Genomic DNA, 25,527 nt, shown 5'->3' on the forward strand with positions numbered 1-25,527 from the left:
TAAAAAATATATACTTCTGAAAATATTTCAACGGATGAAGTCAGCAGCGCCCTTGTTTTTTACGAGAAAAGCGTTTTTTTTTTGTTAGATTAAAAAACTGACCGTTTTCATAGCTTGAAAGGTTATAGCTGGATAAATAAATCTAATTTTGGAATCCATAAATTCAAGTCTATCTAATTAGTATCATCTCACAAAGAACTAAATAAAAGAATATTACGTCAGAAAGATAAAATAATTTTTGATTGCATCTGGAAAAACAAAAAAAATTTAGTTGCGTGTGTTTGAGGTAAAGGTTGCAGACGTAGTTAAATTTGTTTTATTCTATATCATCAAGCGATTCAATACAAATTAAACTATGATAATAAAGAGATTTGCCCAAAAAAAAAAAACTGAACTGACAACCTCAATTCCAAAAAATCGGATCAATTGTCTTGCAGCCTTCGCAGCCGAGACTTTTCAAAGCAAAAGAACGCAGGAAAATACTGGCCGATCAGAATTCCAAATATTTCTCAATATTTTTTACCGAGCGAAAATAGATTTTCATCTTGTTAGGCTTGCTCTTGCTGCTTGTTGCTATTTTTATCCGTGTATCTGACGGATACACATACTTGCACACAAAGAGTGCTGTGAGTAAAAAAATTAATTGAATTTAAATTTAACAAGGAGAAAAAAACGCATAATTTTCAAGAGAATGCAGCATGAGAGAGCCGAAGCAGAAGCTTTTGGGAAATTTCGAGGGAAATTTTTGAGATCACCGAGCAAAGTTGCGAAAGCGCTTTTGCGCATATATTTTTTAATGGGAAATTTTCGAGGCAGAGAAAAATTATTCAATACTGCGTTGGTGTGAATAGTGAGTGTGTGAAAGTTTTTCCCGATGGCCAGGCTCTATGTGTGTGTGTGAGTCTTTCAGTTTTTCCGGATGCCAGTGTGCGTGTGCGTTGGATCTTGGGGTCGCTTTCTGGGCTAAGCAACTTGGTCAGCATCAGTGTTCTCGGGGTTTCGACAGCGTATAGTGTGTTTGAAACGCTAAGGTTGGTCACGCCAGGATTTTCACCCGACAAAAATTAACTCAAAAATAATATAATCCAATCGCTCGCCTTTGCTGCTAACCAAATTGGTATTTTCAACTGATTTTGAGTGGATACAAAAATTAGTGAAAAGTGCATTGCATTCGAATGCATTGAAACCAGAAAATATTGCATTTTCCCCAATCAAAAAATGGGATGATACATAAAATGAAATGTGCATATGTATATGTGTCAACCATTCTGGATTAAAATCTTAAAAAAGTTAAAATAGTGATCAAACGTATAGAAAGTGAAAAAATTCAAGAAAATCATAACTTTAACCTCAAAAAAATAATCTTACTACCTGAAAAAGCGCCAATAAAACGCTATCAACCTTTTTCAAATGGAAATCTTATGATAACTTTTTCGGACATTTTAAAAATTCGCTTATAAGGAATTTTGTAACTAAATCTGACGGGACTAATACCATCGAAAAAAATCTCTGTGTGTGAGAGAATATTTTTTGCACTCACACACTCACTCAAGGGGAAAGCTCCCTCCACACGAATTGGACACATATACATATGCACCTACACACCTCTTGCCACGCACAATTTTCACACATACACTATAAGAAAAGTTTTCCTCGAGTAAAATTCTTTAAAATTAACTGCAGACAGACACCTGCCTGTCACACACACACATACAACCCCATTTATTTTTAACTTTGCCTGAAACTTAGACGAAAAAGCTTTTCCCGTCTAGCTTTTTGTGATCTCATAAAAACGAAGGCAGTCGAAAATTGTAGGTATTTATCCTTGAGATTGTTTTCGAGATAGAAGCGAGAACATGAGAGATATTTTGGAAAATATCAGAGATTGAGACGATTCCCAGATGTGGATACGTATCATATATATCTGGGGATACATACATGCCATAGACACCCACAAGAAATTTGTGGGGCTCAGAACAAATATTTTCTTGCCATTTGTGAATGATTTCGAAGGCCACAAATTTGCTTACTTATAGATGTACATTTGAACTGATTGAAAACTTAAGTACTTTTGGCAGAAAACCAAATTGTAGAATGGGGTGCTAAGAAAAAGCTATTGAAACAAAAAAATACAAAGTAAAGGAAGATAAAAATTAAATAATTAATGAGATAATATTCAATTCCTAAAACCATTTTTATTCCCCCACTTTATCCATAATTTATACTCTCTAAATACCCTTCTCTTCATTACCTCTTCACCTATATTGATAGCATTTTGGGAACAAAACACTCTTAAGTATCAAAAGACCTCCAAAAGATCAGCAACTACAACATAAATGACTTTGTCCCACTTTGGTGGAAGAAACACACATAGATACACGAATACACACACACACCCACGCACTGAATGACCCCAAAGAATTGAAAACTTTTCAAATTGCAATCCCAACGTATCTATTTGTGTGTGTGTATTTCGAAATAATACGGGGAAACTCTAGAATTACATTTAGCACACGATGATGTCCAAAAAAGCATTTTTTCTATGCGTGCGTGTTCGAGTGGACTGGATATTTTTTCTCACATGCAAAAGCATATAAAGTTTATTTTTAACTCTACAGAATCGTGCAGAAAATAAATATATAGCACACCGCCGGATCCGGATTCGGATTCGGATTCAGTGTGGGCGTATTGAAAATGGAAAATGAAAATTACGTGAGATCTTATAAATGCTTGGCGTAGCCAAACAAAATGTGTTTACATTTAACTTTTCAAATTTATTGCACAGATACATATGCATAGTACAAACCTATATATATTTAATTATACATACGTACAGATATAGTCTATAACGTTTAGAATGCGCCTGGAGAGTTTAACCAAAAAGATTTTCAACTGCATTAAACGGAAAGCCTAAAATTTTCCGGTGTCAATTGAAACATCGCAGCAGGAAAGAATCAATGTTTATAAATATTTAGTTCAAAGGAATATAGATACAGTATATTTTAGACTCTTATTTAGCCATTCTTATGTACCATTAGATGTAGTTATATTTTCGAAAATATTTTAAACCTCTTTTGGATTGACATTCCTATTTTGGACTTAACTCATTATATTTGCTGAATCGCTTAAGATATAAATCAGATAAATAATGAAAATCCAAAACTTCTTAACAACAATTAGCTTCAATAACAGTTTCCATTTCAAAAATAGGTACATTTCCGATGATTTATGTATTTAATTAAAATGCTTCGCTAAATAAGTAAAACGAGCAAAATAATTAGTTAAAAATCCAATTTACTAATCAAAAATGTTTGCCACAGTGCTTTTTTCCAGTTTTCTTCCCTTCTAAGCCAACAACAAAAACACAAACACCATGGACGCCATCAAGAAGAAGATGCAAGCGATGAAGCTTGAGAAGGATAACGCCATTGACAAGGCCGACACCTGCGAGAACCAAGCCAAGGATGCCAACTCCCGCGCCGACAAACTGAACGAGGAGGTGCGCGACCTGGAGAAGAAGTTCGTCCAGGTGGAGATCGATCTCGTTACCGCCAAGGAGCAGCTGGAGAAGGCCAACACCGAGCTGGAGGAGAAGGAGAAGCTCCTGACCTCCACCGAGTCCGAGGTGGCCACCCAGAACCGCAAGGTGCAACAGATTGAGGAGGATCTGGAGAAGTCCGAGGAGCGCTCGACCACCGCCCAACAGAAGCTGCTGGAGGCCACCCAGTCGGCCGATGAGAACAACCGCATGTGCAAGGTGCTGGAGAACCGTTCCCAGCAGGATGAGGAGCGCATGGACCAGCTGACCAACCAGCTCAAGGAAGCCCGCATGCTCGCTGAGGATGCCGACACTAAGTCCGACGAGGTCTCCCGCAAGCTGGCCTTCGTTGAAGACGAGCTGGAGGTGGCTGAGGATCGTGTCCGCTCCGGCGAGTCCAAGATCATGGAGCTGGAGGAGGAGCTGAAGGTGCGTTTTATATTTAAAGTCGGAGATTTCATGGTTTTTGAATATATGTAAACCCCTTTTAAAGGTTCAGAAACAAAAGATATAATTTCTCAATTATTATATACAGTCTTCAATAGATTTTTATCTTTAAATGATCTTTTATATGGAATTTTTTAACATTTTCCAATTTTAACTTAACAGTCAACGAAGGCTTATACAGATATTTTACATGTTTTAATCTTATATTTTAGGTTGTCGGCAACTCCCTGAAGTCCCTGGAGGTTTCCGAGGAGAAGGCCAACCAGCGCGTGGAGGAGTTCAAGCGCGAGATGAAGACCCTGTCCATCAAGTTGAAGGAGGCCGAGCAGCGCGCCGAGCACGCCGAGAAGCAAGTGAAGCGCCTGCAGAAGGAGGTCGACAGGCTAGAGGGTATGTATTGCAGTCCCTACCATTCTAGAAAATCCATTCAGCCAAATCCCGTGGAGGTATCTCGCCACGAGACTCCGGAGATGCTATCCGCCGGAAGTTATCCGACTCGATCTGTCGGATCGCTGGCTTCAATAATGCTCGCATTGTATATATCGCCATAAGGATATTAATACTCTTTCTCAGTACTCTGCTTTCATTAATTGACTTTCTATATCCACCCATTTTGCTCTCGCCCTTTTTGATTATCTCTATAATAATTTGTATAAATGAACAAAAACAAAATGCTTTTTGCAGACCGTCTCTTCAATGAGAAGGAAAAATACAAAGCAATCTGCGACGATTTGGACCAGACATTTGCCGAACTTACTGGATATTAAAAAAAGATCAAAACAGAACTCACACAAAACCCTTCCCAAAAGAAAAAAAAACAACCCAAAATTCAGAAATCCCCAAAGAATCCCCTACAGTTTACTATATATATACTTTATTTTTTGGAAGCTACCCCGAACAGTTTCAGTGTATTTACCACCCACCCACAACACACTTCTGTCACGACCTCCTACTATACACTGTAAATAATCTGTTTAGTCTTGCTTGAATGTGGCCACACCCACACAACCAGACCCCAACGCCAGTACACTGTAAAAATAAGTTCAGATCAAGCCAAACCAAGTTGCAACTGTAGTTAATACAGGTGAATTAATCAATGTAAATATTGTTGTTTGTATGCCGGATTCTTACCCGTTTTACTGTGGCATGACCTCTTGACCTGTCTCGCCTGCCCAGAATCAGCACTCTATATCAATCTGTGTCTCTCTCTCTCTTTCTCGTCGACGATCATCAGTCAAAGTCCCGAGTCATTATCAAATGGTTTTCGAGCTGATTTCGCCTGGCCTTGGTTGAGTGAATCTCTCATTTCCGCACAAGCCAAGGATTTCTGCAACGTTTGGTTGGACATATCATGGCTAGATCCCGTAGAGCACCCCTTAGATAAACCCCTATAGTCCCACGCACAGAACCGCTGACTAATCCATAAACTAGAAACGCTTGCCAGAACAGCGCGCCACTAATCCGAGCCAGAGCTCTCCATTTCAATCTATAAACTCAATAAGATGGCATAGATAATCTTGTTGGGCTATAGAATCTCTGCTCCAATGAATTCGCACAGTATAAATCTTAAGTGTTTCGTGTTCAATTCCAATGTTGCTGTGTGCAGAGAAAAATCTTTCGAATAGTTTCTAACATTTTTGTATCCATCATTTGCACTCCGCAGACGAGTTGGGCATCAACAAGGACAGGTACAAGTCCCTGGCCGACGAGATGGACTCCACATTCGCCGAGTTGGCTGGCTACTAAGTTGGCCAATAGTCCCAATAACCAAAACCAAAACAACAGCAACATCAAGCAGCGGAGGAAGATGGAGACGACGAGGAACTCTACTAATTGTAAACGAATATCTCAGATTGATTTTGCCAGCAAGAAGAACTGCTGCGTCAGATACCAAGAACAACATCCATTGTGTATACAATTCTTTATAAATCTATATATTTCATAATAAATAAATAACAACAACAACCAGATCAGCAACAGCAACAAACAACAAGCATAGATTGTGTAGAACCAAGGATAACAGCGAATGGAAATTCTTTTATTTTGTAGAAAATAAAATTATCTAAAAGTAAAAAGTAGCAGAATGTAAAAATACCCAAAAAACAAACGAATTTTGTATTTTTAAAAGCAAATGTTTAAAAATATTAAGAAGCACTTATAGCCAGGCGACGACAGAGAGAAAAAATGCCCGAAAAAGAGACAGGGAATATCTAAGATTTTAAGAACTAAGCCTGCTTCAATTTGAATTTATATCATACAATTACACAACAAACAAAAAACACCCACAAAAAAAGTATAAAAAAATTTATAAAAAATTTGCTAAAAAAATTATATGTTTGATGTTTGCTTTCAATGATGCATAAACATGATTTTCTTTGCCCGTCAGCGAAATTCGTTGAAACTTACCTACACCCCAGAAAATTTCGGGTTTCAGGCGGAATTGGTGATTATGCAAAATCGGTTTCGGTTTTTTCAATGATTTCTTGCATTTTTGGGAAACCCCATGGATGCTGAACCAAAATGACCGAATTCGAAGTGCGTCATCACTTCAACGCCGATGGATCACGATCCGCAAATCAAGGCCTTCATTGCAACATCGTTAACATCCGCTAATTGTCAGAGCAATGAATAATGAAAGTTCCGATATTTGTATTTATTCATTCATATCTTCAGGGTGAATCGGTCGGCAGTTCGAGAGATCTCTGGTAGATGTGGGCAGCTTCGCTGTTTGACCATCAATAATCCAGTTAAGGCCGAGTTCGACATGGTGGTCTGACTCTCTCGGCAAAATGGATTCACATTTCTTATAAATTAATCTTTAATTCCCATTCCATCTGTCCACCGTCCACCGGCATTTCTCTTCGCCTTCTCGCGACGTGATGCCATAAAATAGTTATTAAAACTTTAAGTGGTGTGTTAAATTGCACACTAAAAAGCTCAAGTCATTATTTACATAATTTACACTATTATCCGAGTATGAATGTTGGTGAATGTTTGTTTCTTACGGAGCATAAGCATGATCAGAAACCGCCATTTCAAGTTTAAAAAAGATTTCTTTTTAGTTTTGGTCAGGCCAAGAAGCTTGGTGCTTTACGTTTCATGGAAGCTACAATTCAATAATTGGCTAGTAACAATTAGTTCACATATAAGTAATTTGAAATACACATTTATGAAGGCTAAAATTATATTATTTTTAATAAAATACGAAGGCTGGGGCTGCCATTAGATTAAAAACTTTTTAAAACAGGGAAATATTTAAAAAAAAACCTTACATAAACGAATGGAAAAGTACTCACAATACATTATTTCAAAGTTGAGTTTTAAAGAATAGAAACATGAAAATGTTTTCGATAAGATTATGGTGACTTTGCCATGAGATAAGAAATAGCATAAAATCAAAAATGTGGCCCACACGATCTCTTCTGAAAAATTTGGTAAATATCCAAATAAATATGTACCTATAGTACATTTTTTTCATTAGTTTTCGCTTCAATTGACAGACCCTTGAGCCGCGTCAATTACCTAAGTCTGGGGCCAATTTGATGGAGTGCAAACAGTGGGTCGACTGGCGGGCGTTGACGGACCACAAAAGCGGCGAGAGAAACACTGATACCATTGAACAGCCCAATGACTTACATTTGCCAAGAGCCAAGCGAAGGAGAAAGTGAAATTTTGCATTTCTCGGCGGCCGGCAGCAGCAGAGACAATAACAACGTCAATGGGTTTGGTGTCTGGGCCATTGCCATCGGCGGCGACCGGTGAGCGGTATGGAGAGACCCGAGCGGACCAGATCGGACCGGCTGCAGGCCCAAAAGCCAAGCTCAGACTTCAGTCGCGGTTTTCAGCTCGACACAAGCAGACGGACGTCGTTAAAAACGCAGACGCGGCTTAAACCGCACGGAAAACGCACCGAAAACGAAAGTGCTTAGCGCGCGACTTGAATCGCTAAGAGATTTTGAAGGAGGCGGGGGCAATATACCCATCCGTAAACATTACGTGTCATCATGCCGCCGGCTGGGCATCAACTCCGGCTTGCAGCCCTTGTTTACATGGCATTATGTCTGCTGGGCCACGGGCTCTTATGCAATGCCAGCGATGGTGAAACTAGGCAAAAATACGCCAATGAATCACTCGCGGACGCAGATGCTCCAGTTTGGTCGCAGTTTCTCGAAGACTACGTCTTGAGGTGGGTTTTTCGTGGAGCGGTAGGAGTAGGAGTAAAATCTAATACCGAATTTATAGCCAGAGCAGCAGCAGCGGTCAGCGAAAGTCAAAAGATCTGCCGTTTATGGGTGGAGATATGGGCATGAATGGACCGCTAAACTATCACTCATCCGCCTACAAGCGACCCGGCAACAACATCTACATCACCCGGAGAATTGGCGAAGCCGTGGAGCTGGAGCCACATCTGCGAAAGCCCGTGGAGAGCCAGAGTCCGATTGTGAATCCCCAGTTCCGACCCATGACCAACCAGATGTTGCACCAGCAACAGCAGCAACATCAACAGATGCAACAGCAGCAGCAACAGTTGCAGCAGCGTCAGCAACCTGGTTTCCTGCAGCAACTCTTTGGCATTGGTGGCAGCACCGGAGGAGGTGGCAATCCTCCACAGCAATATGTGCGCCCGGTGCCACTGCAGCAGCAGCCAGTGCAACAGCCACCGCAGCAACACCTTCAACAGCAGCAGCAACATGGTGTTGGAGGTGGCGGCCAGCCAACCACTTTCCGGGCTGTTTCCGAAAACGATCTTTACTTGCTGGGAGCCATCGAGAAATTGGTGTACCGAGTGGGTAAGTTTAAAAAATATATTAAGGGAAAAATGAAAAAGAAATCCATTTGGTTGTTTCATTTAAATTATGGTAAGCAAATCTTAACTGAATTAGGGATACCTTTTTAAAAGTGATTAAATGACATAATATATTACAAAAACCCAATTATAGACTACCTGGAAAGCCGGGTGCGGCGTTCGGAGCAGCTGATATACTACTTAATGGCCGGGAACAACCAGAAGGAGGTGAAGGATCCCTGCCCGACGAACTTCACCCGCATCAGCGATAATTGCTACTACATCAACAGCCAACAGCAGGTCAACTGGAAGACGGCAAACTCGGCCTGCAAGGCACTCAATTCGCACCTGGCCGAGTTCGAGAAGGTGTCGGAGAACGAGGAGATCATGGCCTATCTGCTCAATCAGCCAGCTCACAGGGGTCGCGATTACTGGCTGGGTGGCCTTAACCCGGGACTACTGTGGATCTGGTCAAACTCCGCCAAGCCAGTGAATCCCAACATGAACCTCACTTCGATTGCGATGTCGCAAAAGGGGGAGAACTCCACGGCCGCCAACCTGGTGGACAGTTTGGAACAGGCGGCAGAAGAGGCTGCGGCCGAGGACGTGCTGAACAACACGGTTCAGATCGAGGGCAAGGGTCGCTGCCTCCGGTTGAGCTACAATGCCGGGAAGCACAGCTACGTGTACTTCGGACAGGAGTGCACCTCGCGGCACTACTACATCTGCGAGCACGAGGACAAGACGCTGGACAACAAGATCAAGAAGATCACCCGCGAGCTAAAGCTCTTCGAGTGAGGATGGGATCTAATCCGATCCGATCCTCATGTGATACTTCCAGTTACCTAGCCATACATGTAGATCGCTTAATTTCGAATGAATTTATTCTTGTGTTACACATTTAATATTTATAAATATTTATACAATTAATAAACATAGCTGATAGTTTTCAAAACGTTTTAAGGATACTTTGTTCTTGCACAGCAAAGCTTTAAATTTAACCAACGAAATTTAACAGAAAAGGTAAACAATAGGTTTAAATCGGAACTGGGTTCCGTTTGCTAAAAGCGGAAAGTATACACAGAGATCGAAACTAGTCTGGATAAAGGTAGTCCTGCAGTATGTTCTGGAAGGCTATCTTGATCTTGCCGCGGTCGCGTCCGTTCAGCTTTTGGATGTCCGGCAGCAGGCTCATCAGAAACATGGCGTCCGGATCGGTCTTGCAGTCGCACAGTTCCACTCCGCCGTTGGACAAGGATCCGTTTGACGGGTTACTGGCTTCTAGACGAAGAGGAAGCGCCGATGGAGGCCCCGGTTGGTGGCCACCGTGCAAGTGATTGTGCCCGTGCCGTTGATTCATGTAGGCACTGCTACTACTGCTGGTATTAACACTGCTGCTGGGCACAAGGGGGGTGGCCACTGCGGCTGTGGAAGGTGTGGGCAGCTCCGCTTCGGATGGCCCAGCAGACCCTGGTATTCCTCCTCCCACTCCACTGTGCGTTGTGGTGCTGACCAGATCTACAGGTTTACTGAACGTGGGTCGCACAAAGGAAATGTTTGGGTGTGCGGTCGGTTGGGAGGCGAAGTTCACTGCCGCCCCAGATGCAGTTGGAGCCTGCAACTCCTGGGAGCGCGGACGGATCGCCCCGCGAATCTCGTCGTGGTAGGCGCGCATCTGCAAGCGACCCAAGTGCATCCGGCTAACGAGCGGCTGCTGGTTGGCGTAGCGCCGCTGGGCATCCGCCGACGAAGAACTGGAAGTGGGTGCCATCTTATGCAGGTCCTGGTCATCGTGCTCATCGTCGTCCGGCTCATGCGCCTCCTGTTCGTAGTCGTCAGCGGGCTCCTCGCACTCCGACTTGATATCATTGCCGTCCAACTGACTGTGATAGCGACTGCTGCGCTGCTGCTCCTCCTCCATGATGTCTTCTAGTTCGGAATTGTTGTGTTCGCCCTCGTCGAAGTAGTCTAGATAGGTGTCCAGTTGTTGGGCTGGAGGCGATTGGTGGGCGGACGCCGTGGGCTGGCCACCGCCACCGCTGCTGCTGGCCGGTATGGCCACCGATCGCTCCCGCTGCATTCGACTGGAAAGACTGGAGAGGTGGGCCAAAGCGTCCTGCACCTGGGTGTCCAGTGACTTGGGCTGCTGGTGTTTCTTGCGCAGATATGGATGCAGGAAGAACATGCGATCAAAGTAGGACCAACAAGGGGGAACTTTCTCCTCCAGGTAGTTAGTGTACTCGCGCCTGAACGAGATGCGCAGATTTGTCCACTTGGCCAAGCTAGCACCCGGATTCTTCTCCAGCTTTAGATCCACCTCGCGCCAGAAGTTCTCCACGTAGGGCCGGCAGAAGTAATACTTGTGCCGCGGATTGTAAATCGCCTCGTCCCGCTGCACAATGTCTATCAGCTTGAACACCTCCTCCGTTAACCAGCGGGATGCACTGCAGTTGGCATTTGGGTTGCTGGACACAAATTGACTGCCCCCGAAGTCGGTCGACATCATGGGTGAGTTTCTTGGCTCCACGGCAGCCGGTCCAAAGGATTTTACTTCAGACTGCGACTTTTTCAGGGCACGCCATGACTTTTTGCGAAATATTTTTATTGTTTTTCCCAAGTGTTCTTTTAAGTGCTGTCGATGGTTCCGCCGAGAACCAAACAGGCGGCTGAACTGATTCCGGAGCGTAGAGGCTTTCGCGAACTATGTACATTCGTTTATGCAGGTTCGAGCTTATAAGCTAAATTTGCAAAAAAAAAAAAACATAGTTCAAAATATATATTTAATATTAGCCTTTTGTGTGAATTTATCATGACAAGATTAAACAAGAAAAATTTGTATTTTTAATTTCTTAATTGTGTGGTAAGTTCACATTCATAACGTTTAAAGCATATCCATTTACAAGGTTTCTGGTATGCGAGCTATTTACGAATAACTTTTAATATCAAACTCAGGTTGCTTATTCCCCACGTGTCGGCAAATTATTTCTATTAAATGTTAATAAAAAGATGGATCTATAAATACATAAGCCAATATCTAAACAAACAACTGGTAAAAAGTATTCCACGATTAAACGTTTTAAAAAGAAAGAATTAGTGTTTGCCCAATTGTTCTTGAGATTTGGTATGCAAACAAAAAAACAAAAGCATTTGTGTCAATAGTAAATAAACCCAAAGTGAAAAGATATAAAATTGGGAAATTATAAGTACGAAATATTATTGTTGAAATAGAAGTAACACGATGAAGAACTTTGCTATCGTTTTCTCGCTTGCCATCTTTGGATTAGCTGCGGCCGCCTCATCACCGACGACCATATCTGCACCTGGATCCACTACTCCACACGCGTCTGCCGTTCCCTATCCATCATCCGCACCAACGTCGATTTCTGCACCAGCAGCATCCACAGTGCCCACAGCAACCACAGAACCTTCTGCACCTTCATTACCTTCATGTGTAACGGGATCTTGTGGCACTAAACAATACTTTTTTTATTGAGTTATAGGCTAACTTTCATAGTACACTCAAGTTAAGTTTGAAGAGATCCCGGATTATTAATAAAAATTTGTGGAAATTAATTAAAGTTTCTGTTCTTGTAATAAAAAGCGTATTTATTTGTTTCAATTTTTGGAACACCCCTACGATATTGCAACTTCCTCAGCGCTAAGTTTTTAGTATATTTTTTTCCGAGCTGGGTGGTATTTTAAATTTCTTCAACGTTGGTCACGTTTTGGATTTTCTGTGTTTTTTTTTCTGTTTTTCCAGAAATTAAAGAAATTATCACTCTTAGCTTTTCTGTTTTTCTCGAAAAAATAGTTAATATCCATGTGAATGCTAGAACTTGCGATCGTAAGTAAAATTTGTCGGTTTGGCTTCAACAAAGAAAAACATGAGGACGTCAAAAGCTTGCAACATGCAAAGGGAACAATGTGGCACACAAACAATAACAGATTGATTTCGACGGGAATCATAACAAAAAACGGTAGCAAATTATACAGACATTGAAATGTACAAGATATGCAAGTAGCCCTGCAACCGGCGAGAAGGATTCCAGAAGCGTTCGATGCCTTGGAGGACGTGCCCCGCTGCAGGAGTTGTCGTTCGCATCACGCATGCACCCTGAAGCCAAAGCAAAAAACTCAATAATTGGCAAACTATCCTTAAAATTTAATTTTCACTCTCGTAACAAGTTTAATTCTTAATTTTCTGTGCGAAATGTGTGTCAACGCATTCATCCAACTCCCCTAGATTTTGGCGCGCTAATGACAAAGATCTTTTTGCAGGAAATCACCGGAATTTGATGCCCTACCCACAGGCATGGCGGTCAAGGTGCAATTCGAAATTGGCCACACGTCGAAGCTGCGCAGCAAGAAGACACCACATCCTAGGGCCTTCACTCACGACTGGGAGATCTACGTGCAGGGCGTGAACAAGGCGGACATCAGTCCCTTTGTGGAGAAGGTGGTCTTTCTGCTGCACGAATCTTTTTCTAAACCGAAGCGAGGTACGTTAGGAGATCTTATACACACATTCATAACCCCTTTCAACTCCATTTTTTGCAGTGGTTAAAGAGCCGCCGTATGCTGTTCAGGAATCAGGCTACGCCGGCTTCTTGATGCCCGTGGAGATATTTTTTCGCAATCGGGACGAACCCAAGCGTATTGTCTACCAGTACGACCTGGTGCTACAGCAAGCAGGACCTCCGGAGCACCACATGGAAGTGAAGACCCACATCTTCGAGGCCCCATCGGAGGAGTTCCGAGCTAAGCTGATGCGCGGCGGTGGTGTGCCCGTTTTTGGGGCCAATGTCGGTGCCAGCAGCCTTACGCGAACGCTTTCGCCTAGCGTTGGCAGCGGTGCCACGCCGCCAAACAATGAGATGGCTCTGGTCAAGGCAAAAGGTGTTTCAGGAACTGTCTCGCTTAACGTGGATCTGGGTGGCGGCAAGAAGCACAAATCGCGAAACGAGGATCCAGCCAAGAGCAACGCCTTCTCGGCCCTCTTTGGCACGCCAATCACGAAGGGTAGCACAACGGTCAACAACATGGCCTTGGTCCCCGTCTCCAAGCATTCGCCAGATGCCAAGTCCGTTGCCGTCGGCGGTAAGGGCAGTTCCCACGAAGGCAGGGAGAAGGCTAGTAAGGATCGGGACAAACCCAGCAGTGGTGACAAGCCGCGGGAGAAGGACAAAAAGGATCGGCATGGCCGCGACAAGGACCGCAAATCAAGCAAGTCCGGCGACGGCAAGCACGAACGGGATAAGGAAAAGTCCAAAAAGGATAAATCCCGAGACAAGGAGCGGGAGCAAAGCTCAGGCAGCACCGCATCCGCCGCCGCTCTTTCGGGGGCAACTTCTTCCGCTGCGGTAGCAGCTGGAGCACTGCTCAAGCACACGGCCAGCCCCAAGCCCGGAAAGCCAAATGAGATGGGTGCGCCCAGTCCCAAAAAGGCGTCAAATGATTCTACCGCGATTACGACCGCACCTCCATCCCGTTCTAAAGAGCGTGATGAGCACAAGTCGAGCAAGTCCGAGTCCAAGGACAAGGAGCGGAGCTCCAGCAAGAAATCCAAAAAGGAAAAGAAAGACAAGGACAAGGAGCGTGATCGGGACAGGGAAAAACAACGAGATGAGAGCAAAGACAAGAGAATGCCCAAGGACGAGCGTGCGGGCCAAAGCGACAGCCCAGCTGCCGGAAACCCTCAACCCGCCCTTCAGCTGCAGCAAGCGCAGGGAGCCGGCACCGGAAAGGCCACACCCACATCAGTGGGCAGTAACAGCAGCAGCAGCATGATGTCTAGCAGCGGCAAACAAAAAGAAGAATCCGCGGGAAAGCACACCGACAAAGCAACAGATGCGAAGGCTGACAAAAGCACAAGCAACGGCAGTGCGGGAGACACCAGGAAGTCCCACAAGCACAAGAAGAAGGACAAGAGTAAGGACAAGGAAAAGGAGCGTAGCGATCGCGACAAGGATAAAGAGCGCGACAAAGAGAAGCCGAAGGAGAGGGAGAAAGACAAGCAGCCAGCCACCACTTCAGAGAAGACATCAGCGGCCGAGCCATCGCCCAAAACAGAAGGAGCCAGTCCAGCCACCGAGGGAGGACCGCAGGACAAAAGCGCAGCCAGTACCAATTCTAGCAGCAGCAAGAAGGAAAAGCACAAGAAGTCCAAGGACAAGTCCTCCGGCAAGGACGAGAAGCGACAACGAGAGACTGGCGACAAGCAATCGGACGTCAAGAGCACAGGAAAGCAGCAGGCACACGCGCAGCCGGGTCAAAGCAAGGCGCCCAGCAATCTGGATCTTAGCGACGTGGACTCGGCCCAGTCAGCGCCGGATTTGGCGGCCACCAACGCTTTGGCCGCAGCAGCAGCTGCCACACTTCAGCACTCCGATAGCTCCAATAGCAGTTTCCCGGATCTGCCCGCCAGAAGCACTAGCCAGCAGAAGGCGGCGAAGGCCAGTGCTGGTTCCGGTAAGGAGGCAAAGCCTGCTGGCAAGGAACACAAGGGCAAGTCAAAGCAGAATGACAAGAACAGCGACAAAAACAGTGACAAGACCGAAAAAGCGGACAAGACTCCGGACGCCAAACTGGAGAAGTCCGAGAAGTCGGATAAAGAGGACAAGAAGCGCAATCGAAGAAGCTCACAAAACAGTAACAGTGGCAGTGCTGGTGGAGCAGCTGGTGGCTTCATTGAACCCCCAGTGAAATCGTCGAAGAAAGAGCAAAATAAATCGCAGCGAGAAAAGTCGAAGTCACCCTCCCTGCGTCCACCCCGGGATACGAACTCCACCGGAATCCCGGCAGTGGCCCACAACGCCGTCTCTGGCTTTCTAGCGCCGCCATCATCTTCGCCAAGCAACAACCACACCGGAGCAGTAACGGCAGCTACCTTGAACAATAACAATAACAATATTAACAGCAATAGCGGTCACTCGCCCGCCGAGATAACGACGCCAGGACAGCTCCAACTGCCAACCGAGTATTTGAGCGAGCTGCAGGAGCTGCACCACAAGATCATGACTCTGCAGGACAACGAGGAGTTGCAGCACGTGGTGGAGCTGATCGCGGCTACCGGTTGCTACGAGATCACCCACAAGACGTTCGACTTCGACCTCTGCAAGCTGGACCGCGGCACCGTGCAGCGGCTGCAGGAGTTCCTGGCCACCTCGGTGTCGTGACACTCCCTGACCTCCGCAACCGCCCCGGCTCTCTACAGCTAGACGATGCACAAAACCCTCATGCACATAACCAAATCATTAAGTTTAGTGTTAACGTTGTAAGCCAGACGTGAAATAACTTGGCTCGCATACAGCCTCAATTCCCCTGTCTAGGTTTTAAGTTGTTGGCCCGAAGGGCGCAGACAAAATACGAGAGATTTCCTTTATGAAAATATAGAAATCGTCCTTCAGTTTTTGAGACTCATTTGTTTTAAGCCCTACCTTACGTTTTTGGAATCCTTTTCGACTGTTACCTTCTTCTTTTCACATTGTACGCAATCTTTTTACTGATTGGGTTAACAAGAACAGTACCAATTTCAAACAACAGTTTAAGATCGCAAATTTTAAATCAAAGCGATTCTAAAATATTTTTAAATTAACATCTTAAGAACGGTTATTTGAAAACGACAGTTTGTAGTCAGCACCCCTAATTAATTATAGGGTAAAGTACTCGCAAAAAGGAAACATTTGTACTCTAGTGCTAAATACTTGCGAATAAATTACTACTTTTTTACGAAATATACGTACTTACTTTTGGTTTGTTTATTAGTTCCTCCCGAATTTACCTACAAATACATTATCCCAAGTATTATAGTTAACTCATATACATCTATATACAGATGTATATAAATATATATATTATATGCACAGTTTGTTTTAGACCATCGTCAATATTGTCTAAACGAACCTCAAAAGTCACTCTGAAATACAGCAGTGAAAGAAGCCTTGAAATATATAAGATTTGTAAGGATAAACCAAAGGAAGATCATATAGTTTGCTAAGTTGTTTAGTGGCATATGTACATATACATACTTGCAATTACAAATTTACGCAAGCATTTAATTTTAACCCAATCATTTGTTGTACGTGAACATCATTAGAAGTTTGAGATGTGTACAATCTTTCCCATTTCCCCACCCATATGCGTATATACTTATCGTAAAATGTCGGTGTAAGCTAAATTGATAAATTATCTAAATAAACAATTACAGGCATCTAAAAATATAACTTAAGATAAAACCATTAATTGCTCAGACCATGGAATTACTCAACAGTCTTGAGTTGACTTTTTATTTTCTTCACACATACAAAAAGTATTTTTTATTAACACAATACTATCGTTGATTAAAGGAACCTATATTACAAACTGAGGCAGATCTTTTAACTTAATACAGTGACGCTAGTCTTTGGGAAAATCTCTTAAGCGCTACGAGAGTGCAAAAGTTTGGAAACAGTGCAAAAATCTATTCGAGTTGATTGCTTAGCAGTTCTTTTTTTGGACTAGGTTTGTGACAGCGAATTAGTCGCGGCAATAGCAATATTTTCGCAGTTCAGGGTCGCGATCGTATATACATCGGGCCTGGTTTCCGTATTTGTTGACACGCGAAATATCTGTGAGTTTCGTTGTGGCACTAAACGTGTGCAGGTTGTAAGCCACACTCGCTTCGAACAGCCCCTCGCCGGGCACCGTAACCAACTGGAGCTGGTACATCTCATCTCGGACCACCGTTTGACCCGTCATGTCCGCAAGGAAACCGTCCCTGTCGCTGTTTGTCTTGAATTGTAACAGCTCCTTGTGTGGTTGCAGACGTAACGCCCAATTTACACGAAGTAGCTATGGGGAAGAAACAACTTTGGATTAGATTACTTGTGCCTAATAATGTAGCAAAAAGAAAATTTTATCAAGTCATTTTCTAGTATTGTTAAAAAGTTTGTGTGTTGGTTCGATACAAATATTTATATCTAAGTAGAAATCCTGAGACTCCAACCGAAAGATAAGTTTTAAAAAAGTACACATATCAAGGTTCGATGTATGATATTCCCATCAAAGTAAGCTTTATTACAAACCTGTAGAGGTGCACAGAGCTGTCGTTGCTCGACCGTGGCTGTATTTATGGCATTGATAATGCTCTGGGCGGCCTTGAGAATAATGCCCGTGTACCGTGTGTCGTTCAATTGCAATGGTAGCCAGTTGAGGCAAGCACACCAGTGGGGTTCTATATATGCATCCGCGCATGAGCGATTACTAGGGATGGGGTCGAGCAGCGACATGGCGCGTCCCTTAGCTAGTTCCGAGATGTGAATGTCGGGCTTGCTGGTTTCGCCTTTCAAATCGGTGCTTTCTCCCAACTGGTCTTCCCCGGCAGTGGTTTGGAGTTCTGTACAAAGGGCACAAATTAGTCGCTTGTGGAAATAATAGTAGCCATTTTTTACGTATGATGTGTTTCAGTGTCGCATGTATATCAAATGGTGTGGTCAGGTGCTGCTCGTTGGCCAGGAAGTTTTTGTATTCCTGCGGGAAGCGCTTTTTAAAAGACTCCGGAAAAGTGAAGCTGAAGAACGGCAATCGCTCCTCTTGCTTGCCCTGGAGGGTGGCCCGCACCTCAGCAAAACGATTGCCATGATCAGCCATCATTATTAGAATGGTGTCGTCCAGCAGCGACCGCTCCTTTAGCGCTACTAACCAGTCGTGGACATCATCATCCGCCGCGCCCACCAGGTTTATAGAGTCGTGGGATAGGCCTCCGTGAAAGCTAAAGACAAAGCGCGGTGCATCGCGATACTTCAGCATAAACTGCAAGGCAACTTATCAATTTGAATCGAGCAAGTTAACTTAGTAGGACAACTTACATTTTTTGTATACTCCAACATGGTGACGTGATCTGGCTGGTGGCCAATGCAATTGGGCTGGCTTTCGGAGGCCATGTGCTCCGACTGCACATAGTACGTGCGCAGGTAATGATCCACGGGCTGGGCTTCAAAACCAGTCATTCGGTATGTAAAGGTGCCCACATTGGGCAAATCCTCGTTAAACGAGGTCATATAACCTAGGCGGGCAAAGTCTCGCCAAATCATGGGATACGAATCGACGCTACCCGCTCCAGATAACCTTTTCCTAGTCTCTGGCAACTCCAGTTCCGTGAACCCCGTGAGTAAGGGCACCAAAGCCTGCGGCGTGCCATCGCCTACAATGTTGTATCCCTTGAGAACCGTGGCGCCTAGCTGTTGAGTTAAATATTCATAAGTCCTGGGCAGTTTGCGTATAAAAGCATTTCGGCTCAGGGAATCAAATCCGAACATGAGGACATTGTAGAATGAGGCTGTAGGCAAGTCCTGCATTTGTTGCTGAGCCTGGGCCACAGCCTCTGGTGGTAAAACAGCTAGATTGGGTGAGAAATTGTGGGCCATAGGCCGAGGAACAGTGTCCCTTATCCCATGGGCCATGCCAAACCAACTGGGAATTAGAGAATACATATCAAACGAGTTGAACAAATTGAAAATAAAATAGTTGTCACCTCTCGCCGCTGGAGGATCGGCAGGCTACCTTGACAAAGTCGCTAGCCTGCAGGACATAGGGCTCCTTCATGCGCAGCGTCCGTCCGAATCGCACCTTATAGTCCGACTTGCGGATGATGTCTGTATAGGAACAGGTCACATCCTCGTGGCTAGATGCAATTTCCGGGCGTACAAAGCAAATAGATTTCTGTGGAAGAATTGAAAATTAGTAATACGATTCTTTAGCTGAGCTTTTCATCCCATCCCACCTCACACATGACCCAATCCATTCCCTCACCGCAGTTGATTCGCTCCACCGGTTTGTAGAACTTCATAATATCCGGATTTTCCAAGGGGAGGTGGGGATGGCGGCACTCGCCCTGATTGACCACCGATCTTATGGAGCGCTCGATAAGTTCGCTTTATCAGAATGGCACACATTCATGTACATATGTGAGTAAACATCCAGCAATCAATAACGCAAAATACTTTTGCACAGATATACATACATTTTAACAGTTTTATCCAAATCTCTCTCGTCGTTTAATATGTACAAAGTCACCATCACAATTACTACACAGCAACCTGCTGCAATCTTGGGGACAGTTCCCCGCCGTACAAAACGCATTTTGAATAAATTATTTACTGCAAAAAATTTAGCAGACACATAAGAGTTTAATTAAACAAATGCTATATCTACTGCCCTTACTGTTTTTCCAATTAGTGCGATACGAGCTGATGGCAACACCTCAGTTCCAGCGCCGGAGCTATTAAACGTTACTGAATACGTTCATTTTTAAATTAAAAGTTTAACTATAGTAACCAACAAACCGCTCAGCTGAGCCGCTAAGAGCAAAAGCCGAAAATGCCAACAAAAAGAATTGCAAATTTTGGTCATACTGCGTTGGCTGGCGGTTTGACCGTTACAGTTTAATTGCGATTCTAAATCTCAAGAAAGGACATTGGTAATTGCAGCACAAGCTAAACAGTTTTAATAAAAGAAAAATAATTTGGACTCTTGCTTTAATCAACATCTTTTTTGCGATTAAAATGGATATGGCTTTCTCTTATTCAAAAGTTTTTTTTTAATTTTTAATGTGCTTTTGTGTTTTTTAATGTTTTGAAAATGTAAATTGTTAAAGCTGATTTGTGAGCTTGTGTTATTTTATTTTTTTCAATTTTTATGATACAACCCCTTTTGAAATTTTCAAAAAATTCATGTTGCATGCCTAAAAGTAATGTTTATTTTATAGATTTTATGTTAATAAATAATTGAATTAAATTTCATAAAAATCGGACGACTATATCACTTAGCTGCCAAAAAGAACAATCTTTCAACATATGGAAAAAGAATTAGAGAAATCGCCAATACTTCGACTTTATTTAATCTTTATGCATTTTGCTCGACACTTGTGATGCCTGCAAGGGTAAATAAGCTTCGGCTCGCAAAACCGAGCTTCCTTTCTTGTTTAAAAAAGAAATTTAATTCCGACTTCACTTCTGATATTGGTGAGCAGTAAGCATATGCCTAATTAGGAGTACTAATTTTTTATTCGTTTGTAATCATTTACTTTCTCTTAATAGTTAAATATCTGATATCACGATTCTCTTTATCTGATTTGGAGACTTTACGAAAAGCTTGCGACGAAGCTTGAGAGCAGAGAATTTTGCTGGAAGATTTAGTTGTGTGCCAAGCTTAGCTTGGGTCTCTTCACTTCACTCCGAGCCGTGGGAATTCCGTTTTATTACCTGTATCAGTAACGTCCATATTATCGCGCTGTTTATTTTGATAACTGCTTCTGCGATCGTTCTGCAATACTGCATTAAGAAAAACATTGCCCCAAAACCACTGACGACGTCTTTAAAAAGGATTCACCTTTCCCCTTGCGTAACCAAAATGTTGAAGCTATCATTTATTTGCCTCTTTTTTGTAATTTTGGCAAAAACATCAGCGGGCCGTAAGTAAATAGAAGACAGCCAAGATTCACATTTGCTGGGGATGACAAGCTTAACATATTTGTTTTGCCGCGGGCCTTCACAAATCGTTTTAAAACCTGTTTCCGCACTTCTATAACTAATGACCTAATTTATTCACAACACAAAATGGTAAGCTTTATAAATGAAACCCTTGAATTTCAGAGTTCTACTTCCCCAATGAGGCGGCCCAGGTGCCCAACTATGGGCGCTGCATAACTCCGAACCGGGAACGGGCTCTGTGCATCCACCTAGAGGACTGTAAATACTTGTACGGCCTGCTAACTACCAGCCCACTAAGGGACACCGACCGGCTTTATTTAAGTCGCAGCCAGTGTGGTTACACAAATGGGAAAGTGCTTATTTGTTGCCCGGATCGCTATCGGGAGAGCTCCCCGGAGGCACCAGCGCCAGTTAAGCCCAACGTTACCAGCAATAGCCTTCTTCCGCTACCAGGACAATGTGGCAACATCCTGTCCAATCGCATCTACGGCGGTATGAAGACCAAGATCGATGAATTCCCCTGGATGGCTCTGATAGAATACACCAAGGGTAAGCAAAGAAATCATCAGGCAGTAGTGACTTACCTATATGTTGATCCCTATATGCAGCCCAGGGCAACAAGGGCCATCACTGCGGCGGCTCCTTGATAAGCACTCGGTATGTGGTCACAGCCTCTCACTGTGTTAATGGGAAGGCACTGCCAAGCGATTGGAGATTAACTGGAGTGCGTTTAGGTGAGTGGGATACCGCCACAGAGCCCGACTGCGAGGTGGATGTGCGTGGTATGAAGGACTGTGCACCGCCGCATCTAGATATTCCCGTGGAGCGTACTGTACCACATCCCGGCTATATTCCGGCCTCCAAAAATCAGGTCAATGACATCGCCCTGCTGCGACTCGGCCAACAGGTGGAGTACACCGACTTTGTGCGACCCATTTGCCTGCCGCTAGACGCTAACCTTCGGGCAGCCACCTTTGACGGAATCACCATGGATGTGGCTGGTTGGGGAAAAACGGAACAACTATCGGCCAGCAACCTGAAGTTAAAGGCTGCCGTGGAAGGATTTAGGCTGGATGAGTGCAAGAACGTGTACAGCAGCCAAGATATCCTGCTCGAGGACACACAAATGTGCGCTGGCGGCAAGGAGGGAGTCGACTCCTGCCGCGGTGACTCCGGTGGACCGCTTATCGGTTTGGACACAAACAAAGTGAACACTTACTACTTCCTTGCGGGTGTAGTGTCCTTTGGCCCAACTCCCTGCGGCTTGGCCGGTTGGCCAGGAGTTTACACATTAGTTGGAAAGTACGTTGACTGGATCCAAAACACCATCGAGGCCTAAAGTATATGAAAATGTATATTAATCATATGTAAATAAAATTGACTAAAAAATTTTCTTTTAAAACCGCTTAAATTTGTGCGCCAATTTGTTGCATCTAAGGGCGTTTCAGCAACAAGCTTTTTAATACAGATTTAGGAAAATAAGATTGTTTAATTTAATGTGTTTATTTTGCCCAAAACTATTTTGATTAGGTTAAAGGTTAACAATATTTTAACTAAAATAAATGGAGAATAATCAAAACATATCGTAACAGTTAATCACTAATAATCAGGCCAGCGACAATGCCCTGTTGAACGTGACCCTATTTGATTCTTTCTCTGGCAACTCTGAAAAGTGTCATGTAATCTGGCAACTCCCCAACATTGTTGGTAAAAATGTTGAAGAACATCTACGTAACGCCGTTAAATTTGCTTAAATCCGCAACTAGTCTGCAGCAGCAAGTGCGGGTAAGTCCTGCCATCAATAAAAAAAGATCTCCATTCATAATTAAATCCGTTGCAGACTACGTTCGTGCTAAAGCGGAAATATGATCCGCCGTTGCACAAAACCAACGAGAAGCCTCGCCGGATGAGGGCCAAGCACTTCATATACGAGCTGGTGGAGGACACACTGGTCAAGAAGCGGCCTAATATGCAGGTTGTACTAAAAACCTTTGTCGAGGGTGTTGGTGACAAGGGGGACGTGGTATCCATGAAGCCGCATTTTGTCTACAATAAGCTCCTGCTTCCCGGCTTAGCCGCATACAACACGCCGGAAAATGTGTCAAAGTACGCCAAAACGGAGGCTGAAAAATCCGCTGTGAAACACAGTTCAGCGTACGCCCAGCGAACGGTCAACATGCTAGAGTCCATAGTCCTGGCGGTGGTAATGAACAAAGATGAGCCATGGGTGCTTGAGCCCTGGCACATTAAGGCCTCGTTGCGAAAGGCTGGGTTCCATTGCCGCGAGGAGTGCATCACTCTGCCCAAGGAGCGCATAGAGGGACCTGACCTAAAGAAGGAAAATAAGGACTTCTACTGTACTATCACAATTAATAAGCTGGAGCAGGCACGACTAAAGTGTCGATTGCATCACTGGAGCACAGACCCCAGTGAACGTTTGCCTTACGTTTTGGAGCACTGGAAGTTGCAATCCGAACCGCTTTTGGATGTGAGTTCCCCAGAAAAGAGCGCATAGGCTATACCAAATAAAAATGATTGTTACAAAACTGTTGATTTATGAACAGCGTGAAAACAGTGGTTTATTTAACATCGTACGACGCAGAGACTTAAAAGCTACATGATTACAAGTCTATATGATGTGGTTAAGTTAGTGCGATTAATGCACTGCCTTCAGCTCCACGTCGAAGACCAGTGTCGAGTTGGGGCCGATCTTGGGCGGAGCTCCGCGTGCTCCGTAGGCCATATGCGGGGGGCAGGTGATGCGCCGCTTGCCGCCCACCTTCATGCCAACCACACCCACATCCCAACCTTTAATAACTTCTCCACCACCCAGGGAGAACTTAAAAGGCTTGCCCTTCAGCAAACTGTCAAACGTCTTGTTGTTCGACTGCAGACGGCCGTTGTAGTATACGGACACGCGCTTGCCCGGCTTGGCCTCTTCGCCTTTGCCGGCCAACACGTCCACAATCTTCACTCCTCCAGCAAGTGAGCGCTCTCCGCCAGACTGCTGCTTAACCGGTTCCTTGGCCTTTTGCTGATCCTTTTTGGCGTCCGGTTTCTCCTTCTTTTTTTGCTCTTGCTGCTTGACCTCCTCTTTCTTGGCCACGCCGTTTTGCTCCTTGGCTCCTTTCTTGGCCCCGGGCGATAGCTTGGCAACCTTGGCCTTTGGTTGTTCCTCTTCTGCTTCAGAGTCGTCGCTGTCATCTTCCTCTTCCTCGCCGCTATCATCGTCCTCCTCTTCGTCATCATCATCCTCTTCATCCTCACCGTTTTCGAGGAAGGACTCGTATTCTCCAACAAGCTGACTGTCATCAGATTCTTCATCCTCCTCCTCCTCCTCTTCCTCGCCGCTCTCACCATCATCATCCTTATTACTCTTCTTTCCCTTCTTGCTTCCCTTGGCATTCAGCAAATTACCGAGGGAGAATTCTTCGTCCTCATCTTCGGATTCAATGTCGTGCAAGTAGCCCAACAAGGAAACGCTGGCGTCGCCTGTGGAGCGAAAAAACGTGTTCAAGAGACTATTTGAATGACATTTTCAGGGAATTCTCACCTGCAGTATAGAACATAATGCGATCACCCTTGCTGAAATTTAAGTCGAGCGCCACTTGGGGAATGGCCTTGGTCACGGTGGCCACAATGTACTCCTGCTTCTCGGCCGCGAGGTACAATTTTGCCTCCTGGCCCTTATCAAGAGCGACACCAGAGATATGGAAAGACTTGATGATCGTCTGCGAGTACTTGCGCTCAGGCTTCATGTTTAATCCTGCACAGAACACAATTCATTAAAAACATGGTTTACTTGGGACTACAAATGGCGCCGCTCCACGCTGCAGGCATTTCAAACGCAAGCACGTGGCTTCGAGAGGCGCGCGATTGGGTGAAAAGCTTCTAGAGTCCTCCAGCATTTTCAGTTAGGAAACCGAAACACTAGGTAGTTTAACTCACCCCAAAACATCGACATCTTGAAGAAACTTAATCTACTCTCAAGAACGAATGAAATTAAAATAAGAAATTGAGCAGTAAAAAGGAACCACTGACGCCGACAACGGTTAGAGCTGGGTAAACCGCGCAAGGTGGTATCGATATATTTTAATGAGATTTTTGTGTCGATGGTATACGATAGTTTGTCAACGGAAGTTCTGCTGGTTAATCCAATGAGTTAAATATTCTTACTATATCTTGCTAAATTCGTTATTTTGTATACTTCTATGACATACGCTGCTTTTTTCTTAACACTCTTCTGTGTAACATTAAAAGGTCTTTCAAATTTAACCCTTTAAACCAAT

The 25,527-nt window shown here is 44.2% G+C and overlaps 8 protein-coding genes across 9 annotated transcripts; 5 read left to right on the forward strand and 3 right to left on the reverse strand.

Annotated features, from left to right (window-relative positions):
* The first annotated feature begins 915 nt into the window (after positions 1-915).
* LOC108097418 (tropomyosin-2) lies at positions 916-5,955 on the forward strand. Of its 2 annotated transcripts, none has more exons than XM_017199692.2 (4): positions 916-1,031; positions 3,321-3,967; positions 4,198-4,375; positions 4,670-4,862. In XM_017199692.2, the coding sequence occupies exons 2-4, from the start codon at positions 3,374-3,376 to the stop codon at positions 4,750-4,752; spliced, it is 855 nt and encodes a 284-aa protein (XP_017055181.1). In that variant the 5' UTR covers positions 916-1,031; positions 3,321-3,373; the 3' UTR covers positions 4,753-4,862. The 2 variants fall into 2 exon arrangements, with proteins under 2 accessions (XP_017055181.1, XP_017055173.1); XM_017199684.2 differs by lacking the exon at positions 4,670-4,862 and adding an exon at positions 5,649-5,955 and having other exon boundaries at positions 917-1,031.
* Positions 5,956-6,079: 124 nt separating this feature from the next.
* On the forward strand, positions 6,080-9,726 carry LOC108097411. The gene is made up of 3 exons (XM_017199673.2): positions 6,080-8,171; positions 8,228-8,775; positions 8,926-9,726. Exons 1-3 carry the CDS (start codon positions 7,990-7,992, stop codon positions 9,567-9,569), a joined length of 1,374 nt encoding a protein of 457 aa, XP_017055162.1. The 5' UTR covers positions 6,080-7,989; the 3' UTR covers positions 9,570-9,726.
* Positions 9,638-11,432, reverse strand: LOC108097402. The gene has a single exon (XM_017199660.1). It carries the CDS (start codon positions 11,275-11,277, stop codon positions 9,865-9,867), a length of 1,413 nt encoding a protein of 470 aa, XP_017055149.1. The 5' UTR covers positions 11,278-11,432; the 3' UTR covers positions 9,638-9,864.
* Positions 11,433-12,483: 1,051 nt separating this feature from the next.
* LOC108097506 (protein ENL) lies at positions 12,484-16,504 on the forward strand. Its single transcript, XM_017199821.2, has 3 exons — positions 12,484-12,615; positions 13,050-13,270; positions 13,329-16,504. The coding sequence occupies exons 2-3, from the start codon at positions 13,084-13,086 to the stop codon at positions 15,944-15,946; spliced, it is 2,805 nt and encodes a 934-aa protein (XP_017055310.1). The 5' UTR covers positions 12,484-12,615; positions 13,050-13,083; the 3' UTR covers positions 15,947-16,504.
* Positions 16,505-17,008: 504 nt separating this feature from the next.
* LOC108097513 lies at positions 17,009-20,116 on the reverse strand. Its single transcript, XM_017199835.2, has 8 exons — positions 19,971-20,116; positions 19,771-19,906; positions 19,531-19,681; positions 19,282-19,469; positions 18,617-19,220; positions 18,200-18,560; positions 17,834-18,144; positions 17,009-17,600 (listed from the first exon to the last, which is right to left on the reverse strand). Exons 2-8 carry the CDS (start codon positions 19,887-19,889, stop codon positions 17,286-17,288), a joined length of 2,049 nt encoding a protein of 682 aa, XP_017055324.1. The 5' UTR covers positions 19,890-19,906; positions 19,971-20,116; the 3' UTR covers positions 17,009-17,285.
* An 819-nt stretch (positions 20,117-20,935) lies between these two features.
* On the forward strand, positions 20,936-22,640 carry LOC108097979 (serine protease easter). The gene is made up of 3 exons (XM_017200601.2): positions 20,936-21,219; positions 21,401-21,787; positions 21,847-22,640. The coding sequence occupies exons 1-3, from the start codon at positions 21,159-21,161 to the stop codon at positions 22,575-22,577; spliced, it is 1,179 nt and encodes a 392-aa protein (XP_017056090.1). The 5' UTR covers positions 20,936-21,158; the 3' UTR covers positions 22,578-22,640.
* Positions 22,641-22,911: 271 nt separating this feature from the next.
* Positions 22,912-23,784, forward strand: LOC108097139 (39S ribosomal protein L9, mitochondrial). The gene is made up of 2 exons (XM_017199243.2): positions 22,912-23,023; positions 23,079-23,784. Exons 1-2 carry the CDS (start codon positions 22,952-22,954, stop codon positions 23,751-23,753), a joined length of 747 nt encoding a protein of 248 aa, XP_017054732.1. The 5' UTR covers positions 22,912-22,951; the 3' UTR covers positions 23,754-23,784.
* Positions 23,785-23,787: 3 nt separating this feature from the next.
* LOC108097122 (39 kDa FK506-binding nuclear protein) lies at positions 23,788-25,320 on the reverse strand. The gene is made up of 3 exons (XM_017199219.1): positions 25,187-25,320; positions 24,792-25,004; positions 23,788-24,730 (listed from the first exon to the last, which is right to left on the reverse strand). The coding sequence occupies exons 1-3, from the start codon at positions 25,200-25,202 to the stop codon at positions 23,895-23,897; spliced, it is 1,065 nt and encodes a 354-aa protein (XP_017054708.1). The 5' UTR covers positions 25,203-25,320; the 3' UTR covers positions 23,788-23,894.
* Positions 25,321-25,527: the final 207 nt, after the last annotated feature.

The sequence above is a fragment of the Drosophila ficusphila genome, unplaced genomic scaffold, assembly GCF_018152265.1.
Source record: "Drosophila ficusphila isolate 14025-0441.05 unplaced genomic scaffold, ASM1815226v1 contig_791, whole genome shotgun sequence".
Lineage (NCBI taxonomy): Eukaryota > Metazoa > Arthropoda > Insecta > Diptera > Drosophilidae > Drosophila > Drosophila ficusphila.